Genomic DNA, 19,617 nt, shown 5'->3' with positions numbered 1-19,617 from the left:
AGGAGCACTTCAACCTAGCAGTCGCTCGCTTAGAATGCGGCTATGACTGTGAGTTAAATCTTTAACGCCTTGAAGAGTGTGTTGGGTCCTGTAGCTTCAGCCATGTTTACACTAGTGTTGTGAAGCGTTTAAAGCTACTCGGCGCTGAGCATAGCGAGGGGTGTCGATGGACTCCATCTCCGATCAGCCGCTGCAGCCATGCAGCTCCAGCGGGGTCCGTTTGGGCCGTGCCACAGCCAGTCCGACGTGTCCTGTCGGACTGGCTCCGGGATGCAAACCTTTCCGCTGTGGTGTTCAATCAGCGGAAGGAAAGAGGAAACCCTCTGCACCTCAGCCGAAAGACATTTCATTGTGAGCTCCCGGGTGACCCGCAGACTTGCGTCTGCGTGTGCGAGCGTGTGAGAGAGCTTGAGGTTTTCTCGACAGTGGTTCAGAAACCAAATCATGGGTAGAAGGAAGGGAGGCAGATGGGAGAAAGAAGGAGAGGAGGAGGGAGAGAGGGAGAGAGAGAGAGAGAGAGAAAGAGAGGGAGGAAGAGTGTCACGGCCATGCACACGGCAATTTAAATTTTAATTGCCTATATTTATCTTCCCTGTGCAGTGTGACGGGCTGATAACTGGGCCTGATAATGCCGAGACTCTTGTTTGTGAAGCTTGATATGTGAACGTGAGGGAGGCAAAGAGAGAAGAGAGAGCTTGCAGTCCCAGCAGTGCCCAGTCTCTGCCCTCCAGTTTCAAACTGGGATGTGACGAGAGCCTCGCCTCGCCACGCAAATGAAGCCTCTTATCGTGAGGAAAGTCGCCTTTGACATTTATCAACAAACCTGATTGATTAAATTAACACTTGGAGGCAATGCAACCCCCTCCCCCCCCATAATCTGCATAACAGCTCGCTAGTTTTAGTGCAGGCTGCTTCAGCTCAGGTTCCTATGCAGACAACGGTAGTCACAGGCTCAGCTAGGTAGGGAGCCGTCTGTCACCGCAGGCCTTTTCTGATTGGCTGACTCTTATTTTGCCCCACATACACTGCTTGCTGCTGATTTTCCTTAACTGAAGATTAAAGTCCTAAAGTTTTAAAGTGCTTCAAATGTGTGTCTTCTTGGTTGACGTTTTGCTTTTCATGTTTAAAAATTGTGAGCTAACATTGTAATAATTAACGTCTGTGTGTGTGTGAGAGAGAGAGAGAAAGCAGAAGCAGAGAAGCACTGAACTGGAATGAACATTCTTCACTCCTTGTCACAGGGTGCACACAAGCTTCATCATTAACTTGCCCGCCCATAACCCCCCCCCCCCCCCCCCCCCCCCCCACCACCTGGTTTTCTCGGTTGGCGGTTGTTAGTGGAGGTTTTCCATTTTAAAGCTCTTTGGTTTCACAGTCCTCTTCCCGCATTCGTGAGGGGTTCTGTCCGGGGCTCGAGCACGACACCGCTTTTAATGAGAAATTGCAAACGCCGCGCTCTCTTCGGGGAGCTCGCCGTCTTTTGAATACAAGTTTCTAAGAGAGCTAATTGAGTAGTGCGCTTTGGTGATGCGAGTTAGAGTTTAATTTCTGAAATCTGTCTCAGGGTGCTCGCTCGGCTTCCTGCCTACGAGCGGCTGGATTATTAGGCTTTGCTTTTGGATTCCTGCTCTTTCCTTCCACGTCCGTTCTCCATCCGGCAGAGTCGCCGTTGATGCTGATGAACGGGGAGAAATAAACGTAGCTCGTTGTTGACTTTTTCCTCACTTTTTTTATGTATATATGCTGTGAGAATAACAATTAATGTAGAAAAATGTTCTTAATTAAGTGCTACGATTAAGATTTTAGTTCATTTACCACCCAATAATGAAGACTTACGTCAGGAATCCCTTAATAAAACAAATTGCTGCATCAGTTCTCGTTCCCCTGGGCTGGCGGGAGCACAGATCTGGAGAGGGAAATGATATTTAATAGCAGAGGACCCCCCCCCCCCCCCCCCAATGCTGATCATGATTCCGGTTTTATTTCTGGGCTTAATGTGGTTCGGAACAGTGGGAAGCTTTGTGCAATAGTTCCTTGATGAGTTGGATTGCTGGGAGAAGCAATCCACCTGTCGTGCTCTAATTGGAAAGTTATGTCATCCTGTGGTTATAAAATTTAATTTGTAAACCGTTATCACCGTTTTCCCAATTACGTCATCTCGGTATGACCTCGGCTAGCGCCACGGGCTCCAGAGCGAGTTCCCCCTGGCCTGTGCCCTGTAGACGTGAAATCTTTTATTAAAGTGTTGCAAAGAAATGAGTTTCTCACTTTTATTTCATCAGATCCGATGCGTTCAAAAATATTCAAGAGCTCTTTTACCTCCAGCAGGTCAGTAAAAATGTATGCCGCGTTCATTTGTGTATTGACCGCTGTTTTTCCAGCAATGTCTGTCGTATTCTCGGACTTGTGGCGCACGTGGCCGTGACCTTATTTATGTGATGCTGGGAAGATCCACTGTGCAATGTCACAGTACCTGCAACAGCCGGATTTGCTTTATTTACAAACTTCCTTCATGTAGGGTTTTCATTCGATGAAATACTTTCATGCAACCTTTCACTTGGGTGGCGCTGACAGATTGGTACTTGTTAATAAAAGTATTAGGACTCCATTATATAAAAATGAGTTTTCATTATATGATGATGTAATCTCTCAATTACCCAAAAGCTTTGTGTTCCTGGCATGTGATGCAGATCTGAATGTTAGAACTCATGTAAAAAGAAAGGTCCTATTTCTAGTTGCAGTATCTAATGCCAGTAAAATCTATTACGTACCCCCCTCCCCAAATTGTACTATAAACGCCAGCCATTTTCTTTGATAATTTTGTGGTAATTGGTACTAGTAATTGGCAGTGGGTTTTAATGACATGTGCAGGAGCAGTGAATCCAGCCTTGTGTTGTTCCGGAGCCCTATCACAAAGACACTTCCATCCGTCTTATCGCCGCAAATGCTCTCCATGTGAGCTTTCCTCGCTCAGCACTCGGTTTTTTGCGCGGAAATAATTGGATTCGGAATCCGCGCTCTGATTGGGCGGAAGAAGACACTTCTCTGCTGAAGTTGGTGTTCGTATTCTCTCTGGAATGAGTGAAGGGTGACATCCCACTCAACCGCCATCGCTCTTCCGACGAGCCGACTCAATTACTGCGGCGCGTTAATGACATTATCATAGCGTCCCACTGCGCAGCCTGCTCGCCTGCTTCTGAGAGAACCCGTTTGGCGGAATCTTCTAGAGTTCTTCAGAGAATGGCGCACGGTTCCTGCGTCGTGGACCCGGTGAAAGTTCACGGCTTGTGTTGTTCATGCCATCCTGGTGCCAGGGCTTAGGCCCCGCCTTCATCATCTGGGCATGTTACCGTGACAGTTTGTTGTTTTGTCTGCTGTAGACCCACGAAAAATAGAACCAACCTCGGCAGCATAGGTGATGTCCTAGCCGCAGGATCTCGCTGAGTGTCATCGTAAAACATGCGCACAGGCATGTGACTGCACAGGTCGGAGAATCATGACGGAAAGATGTTCTGCATGACTGTAATCTTCTTGCAGTGGTATTTATGGCATTTGTGTAAGACTGCGCAGATCTTTATCAAAGCTTTTTTTTTTTTTTTTTCCCCCTTCCAGACGTGTGTCGGCAAGCTGGGATTAAATGGGTTATTTGCCTCTTGTGTGATCTCTCTTTAGGTCCTAGAATGGAGGGAAATTTCACTCACTTTGCGCCGAGGAGGAGAAAATGTTGTCCTCTTGATAGTGATGAAGTTAGTAGATTGAAAGGAAGAGCTGTGCTTTTTTTTTTTTCCCTGTCAAAGAGCCAGCAGATGTCTGTTGCGAGTCGCATGCCAGTGTCACGCCACTAGGCAGGGTATAGTGAAGCCTGTTTTGATGCCTTTCTCTGTTCTGATGTGGTGCATCTTTGCTTCTTCTCCTCCGATTCCCACGCAGGCTTGGGCCACAGGGGCTCGGTTTTCTGGCACTTTATTTCTAGTCTCTCCTGGCGTGTTCCCGTGTTTGCTGTCATAAAGTGGGTCAATTTTGAGACTAGCTTGTGCGAGAGCTCCTGGTTTGCGACGCTCTGCTGTATGCAGAAAGGCAACTGTAGGTTTCTCGTTTAAAGGGACGGTGTACTCTGTATTTGCTTAGTCTCTTTGGCTTTGTTTAACATTTTGTTTTCTGCATGCCAACACAAACTGATGATGGATTGAGAACTTGCGTAAATAAATTCTGCAGCATGAAGAGGTACAGGAAACGCGACCGTGTGCAAACCCGTCGGCAGTGCTAGCAGCATTGTTCATTCAAATGTACACTAACGTCTTCAACTCTTAAAGTCCTCTAAAAGGATTAACTCTCAAAGATTAATGAACACCGCATATTCACTTGATTTGCACCCAAAAAGTGTGATTTCTCTCTGGCAAGTTGTACATACGTCTGATTGGCTTATTTCTTGTGGGCTCTAAAATTTTGCAGATAAGCTTCAGGTACCACCAAAGTCCAAACTGGTTGGCCACTTTATCGAGACAGCTCGAATGTCTCAGAATACGAATCAATGTCAGAATCTTCAGAGCAAGTCTGAGCTGTCTGCTCATGCCAAATTCGTCTTGCTCCATCGGATGTTCAGGAGCAGTGCTACAGAGTGGAGCCACAGACCATCTGTCGCAACTGTTGTCATTGCAGTTCCACCTCATGCTCCGTGATGTGCACCACCAAAGGCTGGATCGGAAGCAGTCATCCAGAAACTCTCAGGATTCTTGCCTGGATTCAACTCAGTAATCATGGACTCCAATAATAGTCCAATAGTTCACAAAAATACTGAAGAAGTCAGCGTTTAGCAACGGATCAGCCTTACGACATCGTTTGTACTGCTCCAAATTAGGTGAGGGGACGAAATTGGCCAAATCAAACATAACTGGTGTGTAACCCCCACCCGAAAAAGACAAACAGCACAGCAAAGTACAGGCAACACAACTCCAGAGCACATAAAGAGCAAACAAGACAACACCCAAAGCGTGAGAGTGCACACACAAAGAAGCGAGCCCCCAGTTTATGTTGCTTTTTGCACAGGAAAAATCTGGATCATATAGTAATTTGATTCTCAGTAATTTGAACCTTCCTTAGTCTATTAACGTTTGAATCGCCTGCGAAACAAGAATCATGGTGTCACGTGTATCTGGTTGTCAGAGTTGATTAATGATGCCTTTTTTCACATTTGTAAAAGTGATATGAGTGTTTGAATGCAGCGGAAATATATGTATGAACGCCATGTTTTCTTACTCATCCAGTGTCTCCTGCATGTTCAACACCGACAGATACTGAGTACACATTTAAAGAGCCTGAATTCAGTGTTCAGCAGTTATGACAGGGTGCCATTAGCTCAGAGATTTGTGAGTGTCTCTCTGTACACATTGATCGAATATTCTATTAGGAGCCACACCAGCCAGTGTAAGTATAATAAACTGTGTATAATCCCTGCCCAAACAGTATAACACCCCCACACACACACACACACACACACACACACACTGTCCACAGCAACACTCTTCACCCACACAGGGACGCCGTAACTCTCCACCAGCAGGAGAGGGATGCAGCAGTGTGAACGTCGCCTGTTTGGAAGGCGCAGCCCAGGACCCAGCCGAGAGGACGGAGCTCTCAGTCGGCAGCACAAACGCGGACGTCGCGGTGACGCGTCACGTCCTCGGCCTCGCGGATTATTTCTGGCCGGTGGGAGCGGTCTTTGAGGTTCTAAGCTGTAATTGCGCCAGCCTGTAATTGCAGCCACTGCTGCGGTGATGTCACTTTGTGGTTAGGAAGAAAGGGAGTTGATTGGCTCGTCGGGACCTGTGTGAACGAGGCAGTGGTGAGTTCGCTGCCCTTTTCCCTTTCCTCGTTGGTGGAATCTTTTTTTGCCTGCTCACTTTGGTTGCACACCCACAGCCTCCAGCAAAATCCATTAATATGCAATAAATTAGTACTTTATTAAGTCTGTTGATAGACTTTTCACCTGACGCGGACTTTGTGCGCTTGCCAAACCTGATCCTGTACACAGATAACGACAGACATTGGCGCATAACCGTGACATTGTAATGCAAGACAAACTAACTGCAGCACCTGGGGCTAATAATTACCAGCTTGGTATTTAACTGTCCTCGTTGTTCCTATCTGGGAATGCAGTATCTTACAAGAGAATACAAGCTCTACACCTCTACAAGGTCAATATGCCATGGCTTATGTTGGGATGAAGGTGTTTTAATACGAATTACTTTACGTTATTTCACTTGCAAAACTAATCCGTCTCTTCATTGATATTCAACGCGGTAAATTTTCTTCATGAATAATGAATACACTTCTCCCTGTGACATCTGCCCAAGGCTTATTCACATAAAAAATTTTTTTAAAAAACATTCCTCTCCGTGTCCAGTCTGCAAGGCCTCGGGCTCAGCAGAACCTCAGAGGAACCATCTTTTCTTATGGCAGGGCTGGAGACGGAGAAGCATACGGTCCGTCGGCACCGTCTCCAGCGCCTCTAGCTCGTGCTATAAATTATTTAACTTTCAGCTGCTATATGTCCACCTGTTTAATGTTGGTATAACCACACAGCTCCTGACTGTCTGTCTTCTCCGTTTGCATCAGTGAAGCTTGCCTGTTGCTCTGGATTCATTTATTGGATCATTCTAGCTTTCCCCCTTCTATCATTCTAGCTTTCCCTCCCGTTCTCCCTTTCGACTCTCTCTCTGGCCACCGTGTTGGAAACTCGGCTAAACTCAGACTGACCGTTTTCCTTTCTCGTTCTAAAGACCTGCAGGGGTTCGTGGGGCAGATCCTGGCATCGAGGGCATGTTGGAAGCCTCGCTTCTCCTGCTGGAGCTGGCAGGCTACCCCGTACTTTTGGCAAAACGCTGGACTGATCTTTTGATTTGGGAGGCTCGTGTGAAGAGCGTGCTCTTAATATGCTTTGATGCTGCGTCATATTTCGGCTTGCTTTTCTTCCTTTTCTCTTCCTTTCGTTTCAGCTGCGGGGGGCATGTCCGCCCTGAATGCGTATCTTTCCAGTCCGACCGCATCGGACGTGACCGAGACATCCGCAGGCTGCGTCATGAGTGCCGCGTTTGCGCTTTGCGTCCGGGGGCTTTTGGGAATCATTTCCCTCGCTGCATCTCACGCCGTATCGCAGCGCCACATGCAGGGTCGTTTGGCACGTCGGCTCTCCTGGTCTGTCTGACTTCTGCGGTTGTGATCTCCTATAGCTAGAGCAGATTCTCATGTATACGACACACCCCCATCCCACCCTTCTGGAGGGATTCTTTCAATAAGAGACGAGCTTCTCCACAGGCGCCCCTTGGTCTCTCTCGGACGTGGTATCGCCCCGAGCTCCCTGACAGTAGAGGCCAGCAGGGGAGTCGCGGTTTGTGCGGCAGAGAACTTGTTTGTTTTGGTGCCGTCACACAGAATGAGGTGGAGTGTCCCCTGACCGCAGGGGCCTGACGGTCCGGCTCTGCCAGCTGACGGTCCGCTCTCGCTGACGGTCATTCCGGCAGACGTCTCCAAGAAGCCGTCTGATGGAATCGCGCCTGTTTCCAGATCAAACGTTTAGCTGCGTCCACGTTTCCGTCAGGCCAGGTACCGTGTGTTTGGGTTTGTTTTAGTTTTAGGCGAAAATGAGTCTTATTGCCTACAACGTGATGAAAGACGATGAGATGAGTCGACCTTTTTAACTGGTGTGTTGGAGTGTGAATTAGGTTTTGGCGTTGATCAGACAAACCCCAAAGTGAGGCGCTGCCCTCTAGCTAAGGGGGTCTCTTACAACTCTGTGGGGTGATCTCAGCTGGCTGAGCTCACAAACGTTTGCAAGCAGAACTTTCTTGTGCTAACACTGCTAGGAGAAGCTGCCCACACAAGTAAGCAGAGCGCTTCTAAATTTAGTCAGTATCCCCACAAAAACCTAATTACTCCCCTGTGAAGTGCATTTGGAGCTGCCATGACTATAAACCTTGTGTGTAGGGTTGTTGTTTTTTTTGTTTTTTTCCCCTCTCATCTGCCAACACTTTTTAAAGAATCTCTGTCTGAATTTGTTCCACTTTGCTCCACAAAGCATTTAAAAACTAATTTAGACTGACAGACATTTGACAGCACTTTGAATGTGTAAGGTCACCTACATTAAGCTCTTACTGAACTTATACAAGATGACAGACCTGCTCTTCTCAGCTTAAGGTCCAAGAAAAACTTCTCATTATGTGCTTAAAAAATGACAAAGTTTAAAAATGTTAAGATTTATATGTAGATAAATCTCTGTTAAATATAATAAAGTAGATATGTAAATGTGCAGTGACCTCACTTTTGTTCTTAGTATTCTGGCACCTTTTATTTGAGATGAAACAGTGAATATGTTTAAGAGTTATGGGAAGGGGATACATATAATGCCAATGTTTACATTAAAACTGGGAGTGCCATGGAAGAATTGTAGCTCTGTCCATGTCAAAGTCCCCTCGTGTCCACAGTATCTCCACCCGTCCACTGCTGCGTGGTTGGTGGGCCGTGTCGGCCTTGACTCCGTGCTGACGAAGGAAATCTTCATCTGTGCCGTGAAGATGATTATTTAAATGATCCTGTGCATCCAGTCTCTGGAGCCAGATGAGTAATTGAGGGGCTGTTTTCCATGGTAATGACATTAGCCATCTCTGAGGTAATCACGGAGAGAATAGCAGAGTACTAACAGCTGCATACTCTCTCTCTCTCACACACACACAAGAAACGTGCCTGCACATAGACTGTCCTCTTCATAAGTCTTATGTAAAAAAAAAAGTGCGAACCTTCGTTCTGTGTTGTATCGTGTCTTGTGCGTAATATTAAGTGAAGGCAGAATGTGACATAAGCTGTGCTGAAATGAACGGCCCCCTTTGAGTGCCTCCCAAATTGTTATCGTCATCCCCCTTTGATGCTCTCGTTGGCGGTTTCTAGATATTTTGCTGCTCCTGACTAGCGTAAGTGTTATTTTAGCTGATTTATGTTACACAAATCCCTTACACAGAAAGCGGGCTAACATCTTGCGTGGCGTTGATGAGTATTGCGACTCAAACACGCTGAACAAATATTTATGGGACACCTAGTGCTGTAATGCCTGCAGTGATTTGCACGGGAGGATCAAATAAACGTTGCTAATAGTACCGTAACGCGCCTTTAGAACCTGGATGTGTTTCTTTATCCAATAAACAAACGACAAAGGTCAGCAATTCTTGCGGGGGTCCATGGCAGTTCTGTGGGGGAGGGAGAGGAAAAGAGGGCGTAGTTTGAGGATGGGGGTGGTTATTGGCTAGGGTGGGGGTGTTGTAAGCAGGAGCTCGTCTCGACGAGCACTGTGAGGCATGAGCGCAGCGGGAGGAGCACTGGCCGAGATGGATACAGCCCTCGCTTCTCTGCACCCTCTGTCGTAAATAACCTGCCCATCGATCCATCGGAGTCCATCTCAACCCCCCCGCGCCGATGTGTCGGCCTTCTGCTTTTAGCCGCCGATTACTCACCCACCCCGCACTTTCAACTCCCGCCGATCCGTCGCGGTTCGAGCCAAATGCCGCGCGGGAGGCAATAAGCTTGAGGTCAAGGCAGGCCGTGCGGCCCCTCCTCCTCTTCCTCCCGGAGGCGGGCTGCTGCACAGGAGAGCCTGGATCTCTGGGTAGGCTCCGCGTAGGAGCTCCAGTTGCGTGGCGCTGGGGTCAGAGTGCACAGATCCCTCGGCGGAAGAGAAGGCTAGTCTTGGAGCAGAGCTTCTGGAGTGGGTGGGAAGGCATGCCGGTTGAGTGCCTGGGTTTTGTGGCATGGGAATAGATCCTTATGCCAGAGTCCTGGCAGTAGCAGGGCATACACAAACAGAGCAAACCGCCCCCACCTGCTTTTAGCACCCGAGAGCCCCATAGGAACTGAGTGTGACTGAGAGCCTGCTCTGGGTTGAGGGTCAGGGTCAGCAATGAAAGCTTTTGACTTCTTATTGTTTTCTTCGGTGTTACTTTAGAAGCTAACTGAGCCCTGTAGACTTTGCCTTGTTCACCAGACTGGAGTGCAGAGAGCTAGACTCCTCCTCAAATTCGTAAAGGTGCCAGAGAAAACACACTATTTATTCCACTACTACAAGCCGTGTAGCGAGAGTGTTGAGACATGCGCGCACACACACACAAAGAAAGCTGGCTTTATCTGGCCAGGCCAGGTCTGACTGTGGCATTAGGGTGGAAAAATCCCTTCACTTTACAGCCTTTGCTTCTTTCCATCAAACTTAAGAGTGCAGCTTTTGTTCCCCAGCGCAGAAATCTTTTGGTTCAATTGGCAGAGTACCACTAAGAAATTTCTTCTTTGTCACAGAGCCACCCTCTCTCACCAACACACACTAATTCTCACACTCAGTCTCTGACTCATACTCTTGCTCATTCACTCACTCACTCACACACACTAATGGGTTTGTTATAGAGAATCTCTGGTAGTGGGCTCCAGGTGTTTGTGTGGTGTGGGTTCAGGAGTGATGTCCCTATCTCAGACCAGCCACTGAGCCAGTCTCACTTGGGCCGTCAAGTCTAGTTGAAAGTGGACAACCATCACTCAGAAAAAAATAAAATAAAAATACCGGGTTTGATTTGAAGACAGACAGATGGTTTTCCTATAGGATGCTTTTGCATTTGATTCAATAACGACACAGAGGGGTTTCTGTGATTCGCTTGGCTTTGGGATAATGCTATCAGATTAGCATATCGCAGGCTAGCATGCATTATTCATCCTGTGTCTGCCTCCCCAATTAGTCAAAGCGGAGCCTTTCTCCCGAGCAGCTTTAACATATGTGAGACCCAGAAATCTTCAAGGAGATTTGAGCTAATCAGCTGAGCCACGTTCACAGGCCCTCTGAATTACAAGTCATGTGAGTGTGGTGTGTTTTTGCGGGTGCGTGTGTGTGTGTACACGCATGCCCTGGTCTGTCCACAGGACAGTATTCCTGTGGGAGAAGTTGCTGTTTAGAGGAGAAGGATCAGAGAGTAACAGTGCACTGACTAAACTCCATGTCAGTCACATCAGGTGGCGCCCCTTACAAATACACAAAAACTACGCTGAGACACATGCCACACCATGCCTTTCAGATGCTGAATTTTAAAATTCCTTTGCGCTATTTTCTCAGAGTCGTATTTTGTAGCTGGCAGTGTGTTACTGCGTATATTCAGTAAAATATGGCCGTGTCAGTCTGCCGCCATTGTTGGCCATAGGGGCTTTCCTGTGGTTCATTACTCTGACAGGGCTTGATCACGCTGCTCTCCTCGGCCCCCGCTGCCTTTCTGGAGGTGCCGTAATGATTCAGCGCTGAGATACGGCAGAGAGCTTTCGGGTGTCTGCCTCTGCCTGACGGACGGCTTGCCTCACCCGCTGACTCATTGTCTGCCTTTGCACCCTGATTGCCTCACAGTCTGGCTGTCGGCCTTTTTAAAGCTGAATTTGACTGCTAGAATGATGGTTTCACTCTTTGACTGGTGCTGTGGGAGCAGTGCTCTGACTGAGGTAAAGCTACGGGCCCTCACCCCCTCACCACGCTCCTCATCCTCCTCAGATGCAGCAACCTGCCCCATTCCATCCCCCCCCCCCCCACACACACCTTCTTTCTTTTCTTATTCCCTCCTTATTTCTTTCCCTTCGTCATCTCTCATCCTTCCCTTTCTCCTGCGGCTTTTTTTTAGTTTGTTCTTGATTTTCGGTTTTGTGCGCGGGTGCTCTCGAGGCCCATGCCGTAAACTCCCCGTTTAAAGCAGTAGGGAGGAGGTAGCATGCGTGTAGCTCGTGTGTAGCTGATTACCTCCTCGTGTAGAAAGGTAATGCATTGTTCTCCGTGTGTGCAGGATTCACAGCAGTGCCAGGCTGTCGGAGGCTGACGGGCCTTTGTTGCCTGTACCCACACCCACCCACACCCCACCCACACCTTGTGTCCCTTTCCGCGTTTCTTCACGATTGTTTGGTTTTCGCTGAAGAAGTGAGGTGGCTTCTGACTGGGCTTTTGTCAGGTTGGCCATGTGTGTGGAACGCCAAAGCTCGTCTCCCCGTGCACATTTCCTCACAAATTAGGTTCACAGACCAGCATACACACCCAAGGCCTGGAGTAAGGAACAGCTATGGCGCCTCATTTAGTACCCGGAGGTTTGTGTGCACATGATGGAGACTTGGACCAGAAGCTGCAGCTGTGAGTTCTTTATTTTGGTTGAGTAGGGTGAGGCAGTATTGAAGGGTGCATGAGGGATTGACCCCCTCTTCCCCAACCCCGCTGTCCGGATGTCTTCTCACGTTTTAGCACCCGAGGTGATTGGAGAGATGGAAGCAGGCAAAGACCTGCACTTTTCGGACCTTCACTCGGCGTGAGACATCCATAGATGTTTCCTCAGTATGATGCTAGTTTATCATGTGCGTCTCTGTGCCTTGGAACCTGCTGGGTAATTTGTTGTTTGTTTCTGCGCAGTGCAGCCAGTCATTTGTGTGGATGTGAAGCTTTAACGAGTCTGATCATGAAGGTGTGGTTATTCTAGCACTGTGATTCGCCAAATAATGGTCGATCCCACATATTTGCTTTGCAGTACCGCGTAATAGCAGCGTTACTAGCATGGCGGCTATGGTCATGGCCGTGGTACTGGAGTGGATATTACAAATGGAAGGGCATCGTCAGTCTTTTGCTGAGTTTCTGCTGGCCTGTGTGTCTGTGTTTAGTGAGGCGAGAATGGCACCCGAGTGACACTTTAGGGTGTGGTTCCTTTATTACTTCCAGGGAGGCCATAATGTGTATTAACACTCTAATTCATATTGACTTTGGTAGTGAAGGGTAACCAGCGATAAGGACTATTCTGGCATCTTTCATATGATTATAGTTATAGTTAGAGTCAGTAAGATCTGACAAACACTGCGCTTGAACACGAATAATGAGTACTGTTGTCCACCACACTGGTCTGGTCATGAAGACTACCTTTATAGGGGGCAGTGAGAAAACACCAAGACCCACGCCTAGCAGGCAGTGTCCGCTTGGCGCGACCAGCTAATCCGCTCCCGTCCATCATGCCGTATGTAGACGGTTCCGGGGTTGGTCTACGTGACCCTCGATGCTGGGTTATTACGGCTACGTCTGCACTTCCCCACACCGCCAAGCCGGATCGCTGGGTGAGATCTGTCGCCGCTTAATCACCCGTACTGCAAACAGGAAATGAGAAAGCTGTTAGTCGCCCCCAGGAAATTAAATTCGCTCATGATACTAAAAAGGCGCGCTGGCCTCACGTTACCTGTTAACTAATGATATTTGAATATCTTCAAACAAAACTTGCGGTGGCATGACAAAGAACCGGCCAATGCTAATGATCTCTCTCCATCTGTCTGTTTGTTTCTCTCTCTTTATTCTAGTTCTTGTGTCTGAAGAACATCCGAACGTTCCTCAAGGTGTGCCATGACAAGTTCGGGCTGCGGAACAGCGAGCTCTTCGATCCGTTTGACCTGTTTGACGTGAGGGACTTTGGGAAGGTGAGTTGGGCTCTGTTGTTCATGCCGATCCCGGCACACCGCTGGTACTTTCTTTTCTTTTTGTTTTTTCCCCTCTGTGTCCATTTACTTTTTCCGATCACTTTCACTAAAGGAGAAGTGAAGAGAGAAACTTCCCTCCTGGTAGTTTTTTCAAAAGCTTTCACAAACCTGGAAAGTTCTTGTTTGGAGATCTTAGTTGGAGGAACCACAGTGTTCTGTGAGAGATGGGGGAGGCGCAGATCTGGGAGGCCCACCGTTGCACTTAAAAAACTCCCACAGCGAGGGTTTTGATCTGTGCTCAAACTGATTCTCCTGGTGAATCTCTGCTCCGTGCCCAACAGAACAGACATGGTGCTTTTTCTCAACGGGCCAAACAAGGGCTCTACACGTTCTGCTGCCCTTTGATTCACAGAAACCCAGCTCAGTGAATCCAACAGTGGATTACATCTGCCCGACCTCCAGATACACTAAGTGGAGCTATAAGGGAAATGACAGGCTGCGTAATTTGCTACTACATCAAAGAAGCAAATTCCACCAACCCTTCATCCAGGTCGGTGTGTACATTCCTCACCAGGCCAGCGTGAATGACCTAGTGCCTGGCAGCACCAGAAAAGCAGCTTGAAACAAAACCATATGGAATCACTTTTCATAATCTTTGGGAACCACCTACTACCAAAAAATAGGCAAGACATTAAGTGTCCCACCAGGGGTAATGCACGAAGCCACTGCTACGCGGTTCTTAAAGATGTCATTTTGTCCCCTGGTCAGCGTTGGGACACTGATCACTGCTTGGTTCAACTTATTCCAACCTACAGCCAGAAACTAAAATCTTCAAAGCCTGAGGCAAAAACAGTCATAGACCAGTGAGGCAAAACATTGAGGCAACTGCAAGTTTGGGTTTTGACTACCGACTGGAGACGTTTAGCAGCTGCAAATGCCTGACTGACCCTATGGCATATTACATCAACTTCTGCCAAGACGTGTGTGCCAATGAGACCTACTACACATACAATGATAACAAGCTAACGTTCATTAGGCCTACTGAGCAGGGTGGTAGCCTGGCTAAGCAAAGGCTCTACTGAGAAGCTGTGGAGGGCTCCACACGATAACCACATCATGACCCCCAGCCACCCCTGCCTGAGGTCGAACGGATGGTGCTCTGGTGTAGACAGAACAACTTGGAGATGAACACTCTCAAAACTGTGGAGATGAGAGTAGACTTTAGTTTCACTGCTGCTGCTTCTCCCAATATCCAATAGCCCTCTGTTTGACCATGATCTTTATAATGAAAATAGAGTTGGGCTTGTGGTTAGTTTGACACACAGCTCTATATCCGAAAGCACAGAGCAGTAGGTTAATGTATGGACAAACTGGCTTAGTTTTATGCATTAACACCAGAAGAGGTAGCTTAGATGGCCATTTTCTGGAAGTATATATAAAACTCAAATATACAGAAAGGATTTCTGCCTCTTTACATCATAAATATACCCCAACTAACACAAGGTAGCTGTGCTATTTCAGATATGGAAATGTTGGTTGTCACTATCTTTTGCTATGTGATGAGGACGAGTCGTTGGGTATCTCGGATGGCCCTGGGCGTGGGGGAGTTGAACAGAAAGGTCAGTTGATTGACCTACAATTAAAACATTTCCCTGATAGAACATTTCTCTACAAGAACAAAAAGAAATCTGTTGATTTAACCAAGAATGTTCTGGTGTTAAGTATTGCAATTTATTGTAAGATCCCATTTGATGAACGTCCCAACTGGTGATCTCCAAATTGCCATAAATGTTGCTTTTAAATTGCAAAATACAAAGAAATAATATATTAGGGTGAATAATATTGAAGTGACTTACTAGCTGCATATGATTTCAGATCTTAGAAATGCCCCCTGCTCTTACACGCACATACGCGCATGCGCTCGCGTGCACACACACACACACACTCACACACTCTCTCACACACACACAAACACACACACACACACACACACAAGCTGTTAAGGGAGTAATGGAACTGAGTATAATGCTCAGATGGTTTTACTTGTGAGTCTTTATACGTCGGTTCTGATTTGTCACGTGTGCCTTTGTGTCATCAAATAAACATTCAGCCCTACAATATGTACATGTGTGACGGTGAATATCTGTGCCAGCATCCATAAGGAAAGTGTGCGTGCGTGTGCGTGTCTGTGTACTTTGTGTGGGTGGGTTTCATCTGAAGTGGTAAAGGGGAAGAGTCTGTCATTATCCATGATTACACCAATATTCGTCAGTGCTGGAGAATGCTTGCTACATGCAATATTGTGAAGCAATCAGACCCCATTCATTCTATTGTGTTATTAATTATGTTCCAATTTTCAGGGCATTGTGTTCTCGGCATTTGTTGCCAGACACTGTTTGTCATTGTGAAGCTCTGAGTCAAATGGGGAGTGGGGATACTATTTAAACTGATCATGGCCATCACAGGAGCTGGGTACTGCCAACCGCCTTAGCAGCTTGGTCTTACAGAAGTGTTTGGATAAATCTGATGAGAGGTGTTCGGACTTGGGCAGAGTGCATGAGGATACGGCCATCGAGACCCCGCCACGGAGACCGGCCTCGTTAAGGGCATCACACCAGACCTGTGTGTGTCGAATGGTGGACCTAAAGTGCTTAGTCAAAGAGGAGGAGAGAGAAGGTAAGGAGGAAGCAGAGAGAGATGAAGTGTATAGAGAGAGAGAGAGAGAGAGAGAGAGAGAGAGAGAGATTCATCCTTCTTCCAGGTGGTGGACTTTAACCGATAATGTAGGGGTCAGTGAGTGTGAGAGTCAATGAGCTCACAGAAAACAATATTAAAGTCCTCTAGCACGGCAGATCAATGTCGCGCACTCCAAACACGTCAATGCGAAAATTGTGTTTGCGTCGACTCCGAGGTGACAGGCTTGTCTTGCCATTGATTTTCCATTAAGGACAAGCAACACATTTTAATATATTGAAGTGGACAGCTCAACGCTAATGTGCCTTATATTCAAATAATTTGCCTCGCGCCAGCTGGTACGCAAATGGATCAGGTCTGTATTCTCATCAACGTGATGGACAGCACTTTTAATCTGTCAATACGATCCTGAACTTTAGCCCCGGGTAGCCTCACGTCTCGTTGGTCATTCATGCTTCATATGACATCTTATTAAGAAAATAATTTTCCAAGTGCGGAGGAGGGATTCCGAGACGCGTGTCCTTCAGGGGAGCGGAAGGGCTCGGAGATGTTATTTCTCGCGTCCTTTTTCTCTTCTAAAGCAGTCCCGTTCTCCTCCTCAGAGGAGCATGCGGCTACAGGGGCCCGTGCGTGTGTGTGGGAGCTCCTCCGGAGCTCTGTCCTGTTCCATAGTGCCCCGGTGTAAGTCATGTCCACGCAGCAGAGCGACGGCTGCATGCCGTCCTGGGAGTTGAAGGCAAATCTGCCCATTTGTGTAGACTAAACCTCCCTTCCACACATCATCTGCCTCAGAGCTGTCCGACACCGCCATCCCTCTTCTTAATTGCGACCTCTCTCCTGGGGAAACGGCACACACCTGCCCCTCCTGGTGGTGCAGGTAATTGCCCCCTTCTTCTCATCACCATGGAAAACAGATGGGCTCCCCCCCTCAGGGTGCCGTGTCATAGCGCAGGCACACAACCAGGGTTCCGCTATGCCGTCCCATCAGCCCCCGGGAGTGCAGCCCATAATAATCACAGATGGACCAGAATTCACCTCATCATTCCGTATTCATCGTAGCATCATTGCACACAAATGCGGTGCTCTCAGGGGTGGGGGGGTACTTTCGGTTAAATGCGCCGTCAAGTCCGAGCTGGCTCCGTTTCTCTCCTGGCTCTTAATTAGACGCGGAGTAAGCGTCGCTCCCGTTTAAATGAACACGGCAGTCGCTTTATTTTACGGCGCCGTGATGCCCATAGCGATGAGGCTACAGCTGTTGGCAATCTGGCTCCGCTGCGCTGGTGGGCACTGGTGAAGTGACGCTGGGTAAAGGGGCACACGTTTATGCGCGTGTTTAAAACCGAACGTCGCTTCTGTTGCACAAAGTGTCGTGCAAAAGTCTTCCGACGTGCTGGTGAGGGGGATTTGCTCTGTGGGAGTGCAAGGGAGCGGAGCCACAGCACGCAGCTGATGTCTTTTTGTTTTGGTATCAAAAAAAGAGGTGCGAGAAGAGTCCTCCTTCCCTGTTTAAGTCCTCCTTGGAGTCTGGGTAGTTAGCGCTTTGTGTACGAGTTTTGTTCCGCAACACCGCACGCCACACGGCCTGTCTCGAGCTTGTGGAAGTGCACCTGCTCTGATGTTGCTCCAAAACACTTTGTTCAGTGTTGTCATAATTGGTGCTTGCCTCCATGCAAGGCAGGGCGTTGTCCCCGTGGGTTCAAATGGGCGTGGCCTAATTTAGCCGGCGCCAGAGACGCAGAAGTCGCGTCAGGGATGTTTACTCGTGATTCGATGTTGCAAAGAACGACGACTATTCCAGCATGTTGGATCCCAGTTCAGGCTGCACTTGGCACTGGCTTCCCCTCTCCCTCCGTCCGGATCTCCTCTCGGACATGCAGATAGCGTTGTGTGTGTGCTCCTCTCCTCCGCTCCCTGCCTCTCTTCAGTCGGAGCGGCTGAAAATAGCCGGTTGCCAGCCGGCTCGGAGCACAGCCTGCCTTGGGAAAGTTGCTAAGTAACAGCAGCGCTCCTAACGGGAGGAGTCGTGCTCTGAGAGGCCATTTTTGACGGGTGGGTGGGGAGGTAGCCGGGGTAAGGTCGACCTGGGGTGGGTGTGTGTGTGTGTGTGTGTGTGTGTGTGTGTTAGTGTTAGCAGGGGGTGTGGCTAAATGGAGATCTCCTGCAGGAGGGACCCCCTTCCGATGGGCTTGGGTGAGGGGCCCAGGCCTTGCTGCTGGGAAGGGGAGAATCCGTCGTGGGCATTAGCTTATGTTGTAACACTCTGGCATGGACCGCGAACTCAGTGTTATGGTAATGAGACCAAATATAGTCCTGAAATAAAAGACCTACTGCTCCTTTCAAGCCAATCGAGTGCAAGCGTGACGGCCAAACCTTTTGGATCTTGCGTGTTTGGACGGTCCTGCTGAATTCTGGGAATGTGTGATGCCCTGCTGCAGGCGGGTTTACGTATGTCCATGTGCAGTCATGTCCCAGTCTGCGCTGATCATTAGGCATAGTGTCCCAGGAAAGGAATGTGTTGGTTTGCCCCAGAGGAGGGGCCGCCTGCCTTTGTAGCTCTGCCACACCTTCTTCTTCCCCTGTCTGCCACGGGCTTCCCTGCATCTTTTAACACAGTGCTGCCAACACGCAATCAATTATTCATTCAAAAAGTCTCAGTCCTGATGATAATTCTCCTCTTATGAATAATTGATGGTAAGAACCCCTGCACCCCCTACACTTTGGACTGCCTTCACTCCACCCACCCCCCACACACACCCCTCTCGGAATAGCTCATTAATCTGCTTCTTGTTAGGGGTGTGCCTGTGGAAACAGGTGGTTGCAAGACGCCATCTGGGATACCATCCGCAACGGAGGTGGGGAAGGAGTTGCTGATGGTGTTTTCAGCCGTGCATGGCTTCAACACTTTGACACGGTATCCACGGCAAAGCGTCAGGAGTGGAGCTGCGTGTTCCGGGTAAACTGCCGGAGCGTTCGAGTGCTTACAAACGCGTGACACTTTGACTTGTCCCCTAGCCAACAAACTACGAGAGCCTCGTGAAGTCTCACAACAGCGCGCGAAGACGCATTTTCTGCCCCAGAGCAGCTTTCCAGTCGGGGAGTGGAGCGGCAGTATTAATCCGCGGGCTGGCTTTCTCCAGCATCAGCTTTTTGTTTAGTGTTGGTTCTGTTCTTTACTCTGACAGCAGCCCATGACTGGTGGGTGCATCTAATCCTACGAGAGGGAGAGCGAGAGACAGAGATAAAAATGATGAGGAGCTGCTAAATTTTATTTAATTCACAGACACCCAAAAAGTGCCTTTTGCAACAGAGTCTCCATTGTGGAAGTAATGGCGGTTCTTGTGCTTTGGCCAAGAACGCGCTCCACTGCGGCAGTTCAGAACGATGCCCTCCACTGGCTCTCACACAGATGACTCTATGGGCATTCTG

At 48.4% G+C, this 19,617-nt stretch overlaps 1 protein-coding gene across 5 annotated transcripts in view; it reads left to right on the top strand.

Moving 5' to 3' along the window:
- The window catches only part of vav2 (vav 2 guanine nucleotide exchange factor), a 111,530-nt gene that overhangs the window by 17,853 nt on the left and 74,060 nt on the right, over positions 1–19,617 (top strand). For 4 of the 5 annotated variants that reach the window (XM_027004193.2, XM_027004195.2, XM_027004192.2 and 1 more), the window contains exon 2: positions 13,381–13,497. In XM_027004193.2, coding sequence (XP_026859994.1) covers positions 13,381–13,497 — 117 coding nt within the window. Of the gene's footprint in view, positions 1–12,868; positions 13,144–13,380; positions 13,498–19,617 lie in introns of those variants that run through there. The other variant, XM_035527563.1, reaches the window with a different exon arrangement.

Source organism: Electrophorus electricus, chromosome 6, assembly GCF_013358815.1.
Source record: "Electrophorus electricus isolate fEleEle1 chromosome 6, fEleEle1.pri, whole genome shotgun sequence".
Classification (NCBI taxonomy): domain Eukaryota; kingdom Metazoa; phylum Chordata; class Actinopteri; order Gymnotiformes; family Gymnotidae; genus Electrophorus; species Electrophorus electricus.
This window is presented reverse-complemented; position numbering and strand designations above follow the sequence as displayed.